This window comes from Diorhabda carinulata, chromosome 9, assembly GCF_026250575.1.
Source record: "Diorhabda carinulata isolate Delta chromosome 9, icDioCari1.1, whole genome shotgun sequence".
Classification (NCBI taxonomy): domain Eukaryota; kingdom Metazoa; phylum Arthropoda; class Insecta; order Coleoptera; family Chrysomelidae; genus Diorhabda; species Diorhabda carinulata.
This window is the reverse complement of record NC_079468.1, coordinates 1,818,689-1,833,703: the sequence shown is the minus strand read 5'-3', so window position 1 is coordinate 1,833,703 and position 15,015 is coordinate 1,818,689. Positions and strand designations below refer to the sequence as shown.

The 15,015-nt window shown below is 33.7% G+C and overlaps 2 protein-coding genes across 2 annotated transcripts in view; one reads left to right on the top strand and one right to left on the bottom strand.

Moving 5' to 3' along the window:
- Positions 1-15,015, bottom strand: part of LOC130898221 (monocarboxylate transporter 12-like) — an 85,067-nt gene that overhangs the window by 48,377 nt on the left and 21,675 nt on the right. The window lies entirely within an intron of this gene.
- Positions 8,379-14,553, top strand: LOC130898223 (polygalacturonase-like). Its single transcript, XM_057807334.1, has 4 exons — positions 8,379-8,745; positions 11,355-11,563; positions 11,986-12,313; positions 14,215-14,553. The coding sequence occupies exons 1-4, from the start codon at positions 8,454-8,456 to the stop codon at positions 14,505-14,507; spliced, it is 1,122 nt and encodes a 373-aa protein (XP_057663317.1). The 5' UTR covers positions 8,379-8,453; the 3' UTR covers positions 14,508-14,553.

The following is a 15,015-nucleotide window of genomic DNA, read 5'->3' as shown; positions in this document are numbered from 1 at the left end:
AAGTTTGTTGCATATGCAGTACCAGTATCCGAGTCAAAGGGAAGTTTTCTTAAAAAATTGGTCAAAGCAACGTCTGGAAACCTTCTGCGTAAGATCCCGCGTGGTTCCCATCGTTTCCCAACCAATCGTAATTGCATTAGGATCTAGACGAGTTGCTAGTCTTCTGATAGACCAGTCAGCTCCCAATTTAGCAATAATCGCAGCCCCAGTTTGCTGCTCAAACTTGAAGACAACATCCACTGAAATCCTACAAATTGAACCGCCTTGAACCATAAATTGGAACCAATGTACGATAAATCCAACGTGGAGATCTTGATTCACGAACAGAACCATCGCAGACCATGTCGAACCGATAATGAGTCGTGCTATCTCAAAAAGCTGACTACGAAAGTTATTCCACGGTTTCCGACTGACAATTGGGATGAAGATCGAGCTGGAACTTCGAAGAACTCCTCCGATGTCAATATTTGGAGGCGTTTAATCAGTTTGAGCAGCAGTAATTGAAAAAGAACTACCTCCACGCACCTTACTCACCTGAACTGACTCCTAGTGACTTTTTCTTATTTCTAAGTATGGAAGAATACCGAGTACTGTTTATTTTTTGGTATTTGGCAACATCTGAAGTCGTCTGCCCGCAGATGGAACGGTCTTTGTCATCTTTGGAGCTAATTCTACCTTTTCAGTCCATTGTTTTGATTGTTCTTTCGTTTCTGGTGTGAAGTGATGGACCCAAGTTCCATCCATGGTTACGAAACGTTGCCAAACACTCGATGGAAACATCTTCACGACGCTGTTTTTATTCCATTCCTCAACGTCTTACTTAAGCGATTCCATATGTCCCTTATACACTTGAAATTTTATTAACTTTTCAAATTACTTATCCTAGGATATTTTTGTGAAGGCAATCCGGTTTTAAAAATTCAGTTCACGATTTTCGTCAATATTTCGTCAAAAAGCGTTTTAAAAAACGCCGTATCGTAGGCCTTTTCGAGATCAAAAATGCGAAGTGAGTGGCTAAATTCGTGGTTTTACGTTTCTTTAGTATTTGCTGTAAAATGACCGTCATCAACGTCTTACTTAAGCGATTCCATATGTCCCTTATACACTTGAAATTTAACTGTTCAAATTACTTATCCTTATTTTTTGACTAGGATATTTTTGTGAAGGCAATCCGGTTTTGAAAGTCCAGATCACGATTTTCGTCAATATTTCGTAAAAAGCCTTTCAAACAAGCCGTATCGTAGGCCTTTTCGAGGTCAAAAATAGGAAGTGAGTGGCTAAATTCGTGGTTTTACATTTCTCTAGTATTTGCTGTAAAATGACCGTCATCAACGTCTTACTTAAGCGATTCCATATGTCCCTTATAAACTTGAAATTTAACTTTTCAAATTACTTATCCTTATTTTTTGACTAGGATATTTTTGTGAAGGCAATCCGGTTTTAAAAGTCCAGATCACGATTTTCGTCTATATTTCGTCAAAAAGCGTTTTAAAAAACGCCGTTTCGTAGGCCTTTTTGAGATCAAAAATGCGAAGTGAGTGGCTAAATTCGTGGTTTTACGTTTCTCTAGTATTTGCTGTAAAATGACCGTCATCAACGTCTTACTTAAGCGATTCCATATGTCCCTTATAAACTTGAAATTTAACTTTTCAAATTACTTATCCTTATTTTTTGACTAGGATATTTTTGTGAAGGCAATCCGGTTTTAAAAGTCCAGATCACGATTTTCGTCTATATTTCGTCAAAAAGCGTTTTAAAAAACGCCGTTTCGTAGGCCTTTTTGAGATCAAAAATGCGAAGTGAGTGGCTAAATTCGTGGTTTTACGTTTCTTTAGTATTTGCTGTAAAATGACCGTCATCAACGTCTTACTTAAGCGATTCCATATGTCCCTTATACACTTGAAATTTAACTGTTCAAATTACTTATCCTTATTTTTTGACTAGGATATTTTTGTGAAGGCAATCCGGTTTTGAAAGTCCAGATCACGATTTTCGTCAATATTTCGTCAAAAAGCGTTTCAAACAAGCCGTATCGTAGGCCTTTTCGAGGTCAAAAATAGGAAGTGAGTGGCTAAATTCGTGGTTTTACGTTTCTCTAGTATTTGCTGTAAAATGACCGTCATCAACGTCTTACTTAAGCGATTCCATATGTCCCTTATACACTTGAAGTTTCATTAAGTCATCAAATTACTTACTTTTGTGTTTGTATCGATTTTAACGGCCATAAATATAATTATATCCACATTTCGTGTAGAATAGGATTAGTATTTAAGACAGCACATACACGCATAGTGTGTTCTTGATAGTTTTGACATCCGACGAGTGCAGTAGTCAGAATTTTATTCATGGAAAATTTGTTGAAAGCTGAACTTGGGTGTGAAAACTCGGAAAATCGTCGACCCCAAATGACAATTTGTAGATTAGGCGACAGTTGGATATTTACATTTCCTGAAGAACTTTGAACGACTTCACTTAATGTTATGCTGTGTTGATGTTTGACTTAATAACTTTTGTCACGAGCCAGACGATTTTTATTGGCTTTGGAAAATTACTCGAATGAGTTTAGTTGGAAATAGAAAATGTTTTCGTGTAGGGTTTTGTTAGAATTGATATCGGAATGGAATATAAGGGTTAGTTGGAAAGTGGGGAGGGTCTTGGAATTAGAAATTAATAAATAACTCTGTGGGAAGATATTAATTAGCTCAATTTAGGACCCAAAAGTTATTCGAGGTTAGAGGTGGAAATTTGAGGTTTTTTGGATTTTTCTCGAAAACGGTGAGTTTTGTGAAAAAAAACTTCGAACGAAAGTTGAAGATCTTGAAATTTTCCACAAAAATGGTACCTGTGGTTTTTTTCTCAAGAGTTGCCATTTTTGAGATATCGGGATTCTAATAGTCACGTTATATTATATATATGAAAATTATTGAAAAAATGGTGAAAAATTTATGGAGAGCAAATAAAAATTGCAGAAAAGCCAAGAAAATCAATAAAAACCATTGAGAGTTGAGTAGAAATTGATGAAAATCAACTGATATTGATCAATATTAAAGTAAACCTGAAGAAAAATTAATGACCATTGATGAAATTTGGAAAAACATGAAGAAAAATCGATGGGTATTGATAAAATTGAAGAAAAAAGTGAAAAAAAACAATAAATGGGTGGAAATTGATGAGAAATTGGAGAAAATTCAATGGAAATCAAAGAAAACTGAAAAAACCCAAGAAAATTGAGTTAAACTTATGATACTGAAGAAAAATCTATGGATATTGATGAAAATGATGAATTTCGTTGGAAATTGATGAAAATTAATGAGAAAATGAAGGAAAATCAATGGAAAAGCAATGAGAATCAAAGAAAACTCAAAAAATCCAACAAAAACTGTTGAGAATTAAGTGAAAATCAATGAAAACTGATGGAAATCCATGGATACTGATCAATATTGGAGGGAACCTAAAGAAAATTCGATGGATATTGATGAAAATGATGAATATCGATAGAAATTGATGAAAATTAATGAAAAAATGAAGGAAAATCAATGGAAAGCAATGAAAATCGCAGAAAACTCAAGAAATCCAACAAAACTGGTGAAAATGAAGTGAAAATTAATGAAAACCGATGGAAATCCATGGATACTGATCAATATTGAAGAAAACCTTAAGGAAAATCAATGGATATTGATGAAATTTAAGAAAAACATAAAGAAAGTTTGATGAAAATGATGAATTTCGATGGAAATTGATGAAAATCAATGACAAAATGAAGGAAAATCAATGGAAAGCCATGAAAATCGCAGAAAACTCAAGAAATTCAACAAAACTGGTGAAAATTAATGAAAACCGATGAAAATCCATGGATACTGATCAATATTGAAGAAAACCTGAAGAAAATTCGATGGATCGGGATGAAATTTAAGAAAAACATGAAGAAAATTTGATGGTTATTGATAAAAATGATAAATTTCTATGGAAATTGATGAAAATTAATGAGAAAATGAAGGAAAATCAATGGAAAGCAATGAAAATCGCAGAAAACTCAAGAAATTCAACAAAACTGGTGAAAATTAAGTAAAAATTAATGGAAACCGATAAAAATCCATGGATACTGATCAATATTGAAGAAAATCTGAAGAAAATTCGATGTATATTGATGAAAATGATGAATATCGATAGAAATTGATGAAAATTAATGAGAAAATGAAGGAAAATCAATGGAAAGCAATGAGAATCGAAGAAGACTCAAGAAATTCAATAAAACTGGTGAAAATTAAGTGAAAATTAATGGAAACCGATAAAAATCCATGGATACTGATCAATATTCAAGAAAACCTGAAGAAAATTCGATGTATATTGATGAAAATGATGAATATCGATAGAAATTGATGAAAATTAATGAGAAAATGAAGGAAAATCAATGGAAAGCAATGAGAATCGAAGAAAACTCAAGAATGCCAACAAAAACTGGTGAAAATTAAGGGAAAATTAATGAAAACTGATGAAAATCCATGGATACTGATTAATATTGAAGAAAACCTGAAGAAAATTCGATGGATATTGATGAAAATGATGAATATCGATAGAAATTGATGAAAATTAATGAGAAAATGAAGGAAAATCAATGGAAAACAATGAAAAACGAAGAAAACTGGAAAAAGCCAACAAAAACTGGTGAAAATTAAGTGAAAATTAAGTGAAAATTAATGAAAACCGATGAAAATCCATGGATACTGATCAATATTGAAGAAAACCTTTAGGAAAATCAATGGATATTGATGAAATTTAAGAAAAACATAAAGAAAATTTGATGGTCATTGATGAAAATGATGAATTTCGATGGAAATTGATGAAAATCAATGAGAAAATTAATGGAAAGCAATGAAAATCAAAGAAAACTCTGAAAAACCAATGAGTATTAATTGAATACCAATGAAAATCGATGGAAGTCAACAAAAATTGAATAAAAACGATGGAAATTGATAAAAATCAATGATAAAATGAAGGAAAATCAATGGAAAGCAATGAAAATCGCAGAAAACTCAAGAAATTCAACAAAACTGGTGAAAATTAAGTAAAAATTAATGGAAACCGATAAAAATCCATGGATACTGATCAATATTGAAGAAAATCTGAAGAAAATTCGATGTATATTGATGAAAATGATGAATATCGATAGAAATTGATGAAAATTAATGAGAAAATGAAGGAAAATCAATGGAAAGCAATGAGAATCGAAGAAGACTCAAGAAATTCAATAAAACTGGTGAAAATTAAGTGAAAATTAATGGAAACCGATAAAAATCCATGGATACTGATCAATATTCAAGAAAACCTGAAGAAAATTCGATGTATATTGATGAAAATGATGAATATCGATAGAAATTGATGAAAATTAATGAGAAAATGAAGGAAAATCAATGGAAAACAATGAAAAACGAAGAAAACTGGAAAAAGCCAACAAAAACTGGTGAAAATTAAGTGAAAATTAATGAAAACCGATGAAAATCCATGGATACTGATCAATATTGAAGAAAACCTTTAGGAAAATCAATGGATATTGATGAAATTTAAGAAAAACATAAAGAAAATTTGATGGTCATTGATGAAAATGATGAATTTCGATGGAAATTGATGAAAATCAATGATAAAATTAATGGAAAGCAATGAAAATCAAAGAAAACTCTGAAAAACCAATGAGTATTAATTGAATACCAATGAAAATCTATGGAAGTCAACGAAAATTGAATAAAATTATGAAAACTTAAACATGAAAATTTGATACAAACGTAAAGAAACATAAGGTGCCTCGATTTTCCACTTTAGACCAAAAAAAAAACATTCGAACAAACTACATTGAGGCGGTTTAAGCGAAACAAATCGAATTTTCGGGATCCCGAAATGAAAAAATGGAAAAATCGTCGCGAAAGTATTCGCAAGGGGTGAATTCGCCCTCAAAATTTCAATAATCACGCGTTTCGCCATTCCAAATCTTTACAAAACGTTCGATATTTAAATAATAGAAAATATTGTATCGAATTAATGTTATTTTGCATTTTACCGTCAAATAACGGTTGAATTTACGTCGACATCAACATTCTTTGGCGTCCTGTTTATGAAACCATCTCCGAGACAAATTCTCGACGAGCTTAATCCCCTTTCTTTCATCTGGCATATTTAATATGTCTATTTTAATTCGAAAATTTATTAGGTACTCGTTTACGGGAAATTTCCTAATATATTTGGCCGAAATTTTGGGTTAACTCCACGTCGAATCGATCCAACGTCAATAGTCCAGTCAAAATTTCATTTTCATCATTTTCCTCATTAACGTTCCAGAAAATTTCTTCGTTCTCTATCAGTACCGACAATTTTTTCTATCGGGTCAAGTTCCGGTGAATAAGACGGCGAACATTGGATATTATATATACGAGGGTGATACCAGAAGTATCTGGCCTGACATAGAAGTTGTTTAGCGATATTTGAGAAGCGTTGGACTGACCAAAAGGAAAAACTATCCATGGCGAGTATTATGCTAACTTATTGCGACGTTTGAGCGGAAAAATCGAGCAAAAACGAAGGCATTTGGTTAAGAAGAAAGTGACGTTTCACCAGCTCACAAATTCGTTACAACACTGACCAAATTGAATGAATTAAAGTTTGAATTGCTACCTATTGGCCAGATTTAGCCCCATCAGATTATTTTTTATTCCCGGACTAGAAAAAATGGTTCCGATTTTGCAGCAATGAAGACGGAAAAGGGTATGGAGCTCAAAGGAGATTAAGTTGAAGAAAAAAACAGAATTTTAGTGTTTTCTTTGTTGGGCCAGGTACTTTTGGAACCGTCCTCGTACATATTGATGAAAAATTGATGGATATCGATGGAAATTGATGAAAATCAATGGAAAGCAATGAAAAAATCGCAGAAAACTAGAGAAAGCCAAGAAAACCTGGTGAAAATTGATAAAAACCGATGGAAATTCATGGATACTGATAAATATTAAAGAAAATCTGAAGAAAATTCGATGGATAGGGATGAAAATTATTAATATCGGTGGAAATTGAGGAAAATTAATGAGAAAATGAAGGAAAATCAATGGAAAGCAATGAGAATCGAAGAAAACTCAAAAAATCCAACAAAAACTGTTGAGAATTAAGTGAAAATCAATGAAAACTGATGGAAATCCATGGATACTGATCAATATTGGAGGGAACCTAAAGAAAATTCGATGGATATTGATGAAAATGATGAAAAACGTGAAGAAAATTCGATGGTTATTGATGAAAATGATGAATATCGATAGAAATTGATGAAAATTAATGAAAAAATGAAGGAAAATCAATGGAAAGCAATGAAAATCGCAGAAAACTCAAGAAATCCAACAAAACTGGTGAAAATGAAGTGAAAATTAATGAAAACCGATGGAAATCCATGGATACTGATCAATATTGAGGAAAACCTGAAGAAAAATCAATGGAAATTGATGAAATTTGAGAAAAACGTGAAGAAAATCCGATGATTATTGATGAAAATGATGAATATCGATAGAAATTGATGAAAATTAATGAAAAAATGAAGGAAAATCAATGGAAAGCAATGAAAATCGCAGAAAACTCAAGAAATCCAACAAAACTGGTGAAAATGAAGTGAAAATTAATGAAAACCGATGGAAATCCATGGATACTGATCAATATTGAGGAAAACCTGAAGAAAAATCAATGGAAATTGATGAAATTTGAGAAAAACGTGAAGAAAATGCGATGATTATTGATGAAAATGATGAATTTCGATGGAAATTGATGAAAATCAATGAGAAAATGAAGAAAAATCAATGGAAAACAATTAGAATCGAAGAAAACTCAAGAATGCCAACAAAAACTTGTGAAAATTGATAAAAACCGATGGAAATCCATGGATACTGATCAATATTGAAGGAAACCTTAAGAAAATTCGATGGATAGGGATGAAAATGATTAATATCCATGGAAATTGATGAAAATTAATGATAAAATGAAGGAAAATCAATGGAAAGCAATGAGAATCGAACAAAACTCAAAAAATCCAACAAAAACTTGTGAAAATTAAGGGAAAATTAATGAAAACCGATGGAAATCCATGGATACTGATCAATATTGAAGAAAATTCGTTGGATATTGACGAAAATGATGGATATCGATGGAAATTGATGAAAATCGATGAGAAAATGAATGAAAATCAATGGAAAGCAACGAAAAAAGTGATTACGTTGAAAAATAAACAAAATTTTATTGTTTTCTCTACTGGGCCAGGTACTTTTGGAACCATCCTCGTACATATTGATAATCTGATAAATATCTTGGTATTAGAATTGATTACAGATAAAAACTCATTCAAATTACAGATAAATACTTGAAGATACATCTCAATAAGTTATTAAAGATATTTCAAGTATTTTTCGTCGAAAATTAAGTTTGAAAAAACGATGTACGAAGCAATAAATGTATTAATTCTCTTTTTGGTTACTAGCACCAACGCTGCCAGCGTCGAAAAAAACTGCGTCATTAGTGAGTTTTCGTTAGTAGATGATGTTATTAAAAATTGTACAGATATAAAAATTTCCAATCTACACGTACCGGCCAACCAAGGGCTAAATCTCAATTTGAAAAATGGAACGAACCTCGTATTCGAAGGACGAACTTATTTCGATTATTACGAATGGCAAGGTCCTTTGATCACCATAAAAGGACACGATCTAACTATAACAGGAGAAAAAGGTGAGGAAAATAATTGTATTTTCATAGTTACTGGAAATATTGTAACTAAAAATGTGTCGTTTCAATTTTTGCCGTGTGTCTTGACCACGTGAGCTCAAAACTGCTAAACCGATTGAGTTGCATGCGTAACCGGAAAAACCCGAAACCATTCGTATATTTTGCAACGATATTTAACAGTGGAGGACAGTCCAGGACGTCCAGGACCTTCAGATAGACCCGTCGTGCCTCAATTAACTTAACCAAAGTCCCATGTCCTTCGAGAAGCCTGTCAGACGCTTTGGATTCAATCCTTTGATGTTTTGATGTTATTAAGCAAGCTATGAGTCTTGTCCAAGCGGGGATCTGCAGTTTCATCCTCCTCCACGCTCATGGTGTGGAGATGGCGTCTTTGGTGACCGAAATGAGTTTTTGCATGGCCAATTGATCCAGTCTGCAGTTCGATCTGTATGGCATCGAATTGCATCGCTAGATCTACGTGTGGAAAGCCCAGTAGGACTCCTAGGGCCCTAATTGGGGCCGTATGCCAAAAACTGTGATTTTGAGACACGCGAGGCGCTTGATTCTGTCCAATCGCACTTTTATCGTTGTAGAATGTGGAAATCAAACACCAGAAAGTGCTATAAGTGATATATTTCACAAACTTTCTAATAATTATGTATTTACCATGAAGTTATGGTCGAAATATGTTATTAAATTGAAAATTATTTACTTTAATTGAACGAGAATTACATTTTTTATAACTTCGAGGGCCCTAATTGGGGCCGTACGCAAAAAACTGTGGTACTGAGACACGTGAGGCGCTTGATTCTGTCCAATCGCACTTTTATCGTTGTAGAATGTGGAAATCAAACACCAGAAAGTGCTATAAGTGATATATTTCACAAACTTTATAATAATTATGTATTTACCATGAAGTTATGGTCGAAATATGTTATTAAATTGAAAATTATTTACTTTAATTGAACGTGAATTACATTTTTTATAACTTCAAGGGCCCTAATTGGGGCCGTACGCGAAAAACTGTGATTTTGAGACACGCGAGGCGCTTGATTCTGTCCAATCGCACTTTTATCGTGGTAGAATGTGGAAATCAAACACCAGAAAGTACTATTAGTAATAAATTTCACAAACTTTATAATAATTATGTATTTACCATGAAATTATGGTCAAAATATGTTATTAAATTGAAAATTATTTACATTAATTGAACGAGAATTACATTTTTTATAACTTCAAGGGCCCTAATTGGGGCCGTACGCGAAAAACTGTGGTACTCAGACACGCGAGGCGCTTGATTCTGTCCAACGTACTTTAATCGTTGTAGAATGTGGAAATCAAACACCAGAATGTGCTCTAAGTGATATATTTAACAAACTTTCTAATAATTATGTATTTACCATGAAGTTATGGTCAAAATATGTTATTAAATTGAAAATTATTTACATTAATTGAACGAGATTTACATTTTTTATAACTTCGAGGGCCCTAATTGGGGCCGTACGCAAAAAACTGTGGTACTGAGACACGTGAGGCGCTTGATTCTGTCCAATCGCACTTTTATCGTGGTAGAATGTGGAAATCAAACACCAGAAAGTGCTATTAGTAATAAATTTTACAAAATTTCTAATAGTTATGTATTCACCATGAAATTATGGTCGAAATATGTTAAAAAATTGAAAATTATTTACTTTAATTGAACGTGAATTACATTTTTTATAACCTCAAAGGCCCTAATTGGGGCCGTACGCAAAAAACTGTGATTTTGAGACACGCGAGGCGCTTGATTCTGTCCAATCGCACTTTTATCGTTGTAGAATGTGGAAATCAAACACCAGAAAGTGCTATTAGTAATAAATTTTACAAAATTTCTAATAGTTATGTATTCACCATGAAATTATGGTCGAAATATGTTAAAAAATTGAAAATTATTTACTTTAATTGAACGTGAATTACATTTTTTATAACCTCAAAGGCCCTAATTGGGGCCGTACGCAAAAAACTGTGATTTTGAGACACGCGAGGCGCTTGATTCTGTCCAATCGCACTTTTATCGTTGTAGAATGTGGAAATCAAACACCAGAAAGTGCTATTAGTAATAAATTTTACAAAATTTCTAATAGTTATGTATTCACCATGAAGTTATGGTCGAAATATGTTAAAAAATTGAAAATTATTTACTTTAATTGAACGTGAATTACATTTTTTATAACCTCAAAGGCCCTAATTGGGGCCGTACGCAAAAAAACTGTGATTTTGAGACACGCGAGGCGCTTGATTCTGTCCAATCGCACTTTTATCGTTGTAGAATGTGGAAATCAAACACCAGAAAGTGCTATTAGTAATAAATTTTCCAAACTTTCTAATAGTTATGTATTTACCATGAAATTATGGTCGAAATATGTTAATAAATTGAAAATTATTTACTTTAATTGAACGTGAATTACATTTTTTATAAAATTTTAAATTCATAACGTTAAACAACTGTCAAAATGACAGTAAACGTGATTATTCAGTTTGTTGAATTTGGTTGCTTTTCTGTCGTTTTTGAAATTGAATTTCGTCTAATTTGAGGTTAGGTTTACGAAGGTCGTATAGTATTTATATTTTAGGATCTGTTTTGGACGGTCAGGGAGAATTATATTGGGACACTTTTGGTGGCAACGGAGGTATCGCTAAACCAAAATTTATGAGATTGGAAGTGACCGAATCTATCGCTGAACGTATTAATATCAAAAATTGTCCTGTCCATTGCATTTCCGTTAAATCTAATGATCTAATTATAAATGAATGGACCATAGATGTATCCGAAGGAGACAAAGTAAGACGTATATATATGTTTGGATCATTTTTTCGTGGAAAATGTGAAAAAAAACAAGATTTGGCAACATGTCAATAAAAAATCCACACTCTCGTTTCGAGTTAAATGTTGAAAACTACGTTAGAGCAATTTAAACTTCATTTAATGAAATAGCACACCGGAAACAACAAGTCAATTGCTATAAATACTTTTTACACGAGTTGCGAACAATATTTTATTAGTAGCAATCTACAATCGAGGATAAAATTGAGTTTTTGTTAGCGAATTATCCTTCTAAGTATCCCTCCGTTACTATCGACGTTATTCGCGTCCTTTGCCGCTCTATATTTGCTCTAATATCTACTCTATCCACTAATAATTTGACACGAATATTATCCTGAAAACGGAGTAAATTCACTCCAAAATATTAAATTGTGTTGTAGAAAAATTTCACCGGCCACAACACCGACGGTTTCGATTTAAGTGGCACCAACTTAGTCATCAAAAACAGCACGGTGCTAAATCAGGACGATTGTGTGGTCGTTAACGTCGGCGCGAATATTCTCATCAGTAACATGGTATGTAGCGGTGGTCATGGTTTGAGCATCTCCGTAGGCTTCAGCAACGATTTCAGTGCGAATTCAGTTTCTAATATCACATTCGAAAATTGTTTAGTGAGTAATTCTCCTAACGGTATACACGTCAAAACGCATTCCGATAGTGGACCGGGACTTGTCCACAATATCACTTATAGGAATATTGAATTGAAAAGTAAGTTCCCTCCATTTTGTTTTTTATCAATTCAATACCAAAAGTGACTGTCTGCCATTACGCGATATCGCCGAAAAAGAACAATAACAAGCGCATCCGCCAAACTTCATCTCCATTAACATATTAGAACGGGACCGGCTTCACGGTCTATATCAGTGAACGAGTTCGTATCATCGCTGTTTATATCACTTCCTCAACACTGCTTTATAAATCTACCAAATTTTTTTCCTCCATTAACATATTAGGACGGGACCGGCATCACGGTCTATATCAGTGGACGATATCGTATCAGTATATCCACGGTACTGCTTACGTCACTTCCTCGACACTGCTTTATTAATTTTCTTAATTTTATCTTCTAGCAACATATTAGAACAGTACCGGCATCACGGTCTATATCAGCGGACGAGTTCGTATCAGTATATCCACGGTACTGCTTACGTCACTTCCTCGACACTGCTTTATTAATTTTCTTAATTTTATCTTCTAGCAACATATTAGAACAGTACCGGCATCACGGTCTATATCAGCGGACGAGTTCGTATCAGTATATCCACGGTACTGCTTACGTCACTTCCTCGACACTGCTTCATTGATATACTAAATTTTATCTTCTATCAACATGTTAGAACAGTACCGACTTCACGGTCTATATCAGTGGATGATTTCGTATTAGTGTATCCACGTTACCGCTTAAATCACTTACGTCATCGCCGTTTACGTCGCTCACTCAATACCGCATTATAAACCTACTAAATTTTATCCTCCATTAACATATTAGAACGGGACCGGCTTCACGGTCTATATCAGTGAACGAGTTCGTATCATCGCTGTTTATATCACTTCCTCAACACTGCTTTATAAATCTACCAAATTTTTTTCCTCCATTAACATATTAGGACGGGACCGGCATCACGGTCTATATCAGTAGACGATTTCGTATCAGTATATCCACGGTACTGCTTACGTCACTTCCTCGACACTGCTTTATTAATTTTCTTAATTTTATCTTCTAGCAAAATATTGGAACAGTACCGGCATCACGGTCTATATCAGCGGACGAGTTCGTATCAGTATATCCACGGTACTGCTTACGTCACTTCCTCGACACTGCTTTATTAATTTTCTTAATTTTATCTTCTAGCAACATATTAGAACAGTACCGGCATCACGGTCTATATCAGCGGACGAGTTCGTATCAGTATATCCACGGTACTGCTTACGTCACTTCCTCGACACTGCTTTATTAATTTTCTTAATTTTATCTTCTAGCAACATATTAGAACAGTACCGGCATCACGGTCTATATCAGCGGACGAGTTCGTATCAGTATATCCACGGTACTGCTTACGTCACTTCCTCGACACTGCTTTATTAATTTTCTTAATTTTATCTTCTAGCAACATATTAGAACAGTACCGGCATCACGGTCTATATCAGCGGACGAGTTCGTATCAGTATATCCACGGTACTGCTTACGTCACTTCCTCGACACTGCTTTATTAATTTTCTTAATTTTATCTTCTAGCAACATATTAGAACAGTACCGGCATCACGGTCTATATCAGCGGACGAGTTCGTATCAGTATATCCACGGTACTGCTTACGTCACTTCCTCGACACTGCTTCATTGATATACTAAATTTTATCTTCTATCAACATGTTAGAACAGTACCGACTTCACGGTCTATATCAGTGGATGATTTCGTATTAGTGTATCCACGTTACCGCTTAAATCACTTACGTCATCGCCGTTTACGTCGCTCACTCAATACCGCATTATAAACCTACTAAATTTTATCCTCCATTAACATATTAGAACGGGACCGGCATCACGGTCTATATCAGTGGACGAGTCCGTATGACTTAACTGCTTACGTCATCGCTGTTTACGTTTTTAGATATCCACAATTTTGGCATCAACATTCAACAAGATTACGAGAATGGTGAAGCTACCGGAAATCCGGGATCTAATATTCCAATTGTTGATTTAACTCTCGAAAATATTCACGGAAATATGCAAAGTTATAATAATTCCCCGACGTTGGAAGCTTTGATTCTATGCGGCGAAGGAGCTTGTACTAATTGGCAATTTAGCGATATAAATATTACAGGAGCTAAAAACGGCAGTTACTGTAATTATCAACCGGAAGGATATATTTGTCCCGATAATTCAAAAAAAATATTTATTTGAATACAAATTTCATTATAATAAATATATTACGTTGCATGATATAAAATATTATTTTTTTGAATACCCTCGTATCTTGAAGAGAATTCCTTCTCACCATACGGTTTATGTGTAATATTCCTGTGTAAAAAAGGCGCTATTCACAGTAACCGAACATGGTATTAACGCTTAATTGACTACTAGAAAAAAATTGACACATTTCTAATTAATTAACTGCATAATATACCGACTGGATTGGTAGTTTAATTTTATGTTACAACTATCGAGAAACCGCAGAAAGAATCTGTATAAAGATAACAATAAATACAGATAAAAATAATTCAGTTATAATACCACTATTTATGTATAGAGAACTGGCAACACTGGTGTAAATACCTTTAAGAATGTCGTCGCCATCTTGTTAGTACTCACACTATCGGTTAAAAAAAAACCCGCGAAATTTTTTTAGTTCCGTCTAACTAAATATTTCACAATCATATAGTTTTTTTTTTCACAAAAAATATATAAAAAT

What these genes read in the sequence shown, in the direction of transcription:
- LOC130898223 (XM_057807334.1), top strand. Translation starts at nt 8,454, where the DNA reads ATGTACGAAGCAATAAATGTATTAATTCTCTTTTTGGTTACTAGCACC. An exon ending in AACTATAACAGGAGAAAAAG is followed by an intron (nt 8,746 to 11,354) that starts GTGAGGAAAATA and finishes TTTATATTTTAG; the next exon opens with GATCTGTTTTGGACGGTCAG. An exon ending in TAGGAATATTGAATTGAAAA is followed by an intron (nt 12,314 to 14,214) that starts GTAAGTTCCCTC and finishes TTACGTTTTTAG; the next exon opens with ATATCCACAATTTTGGCATC.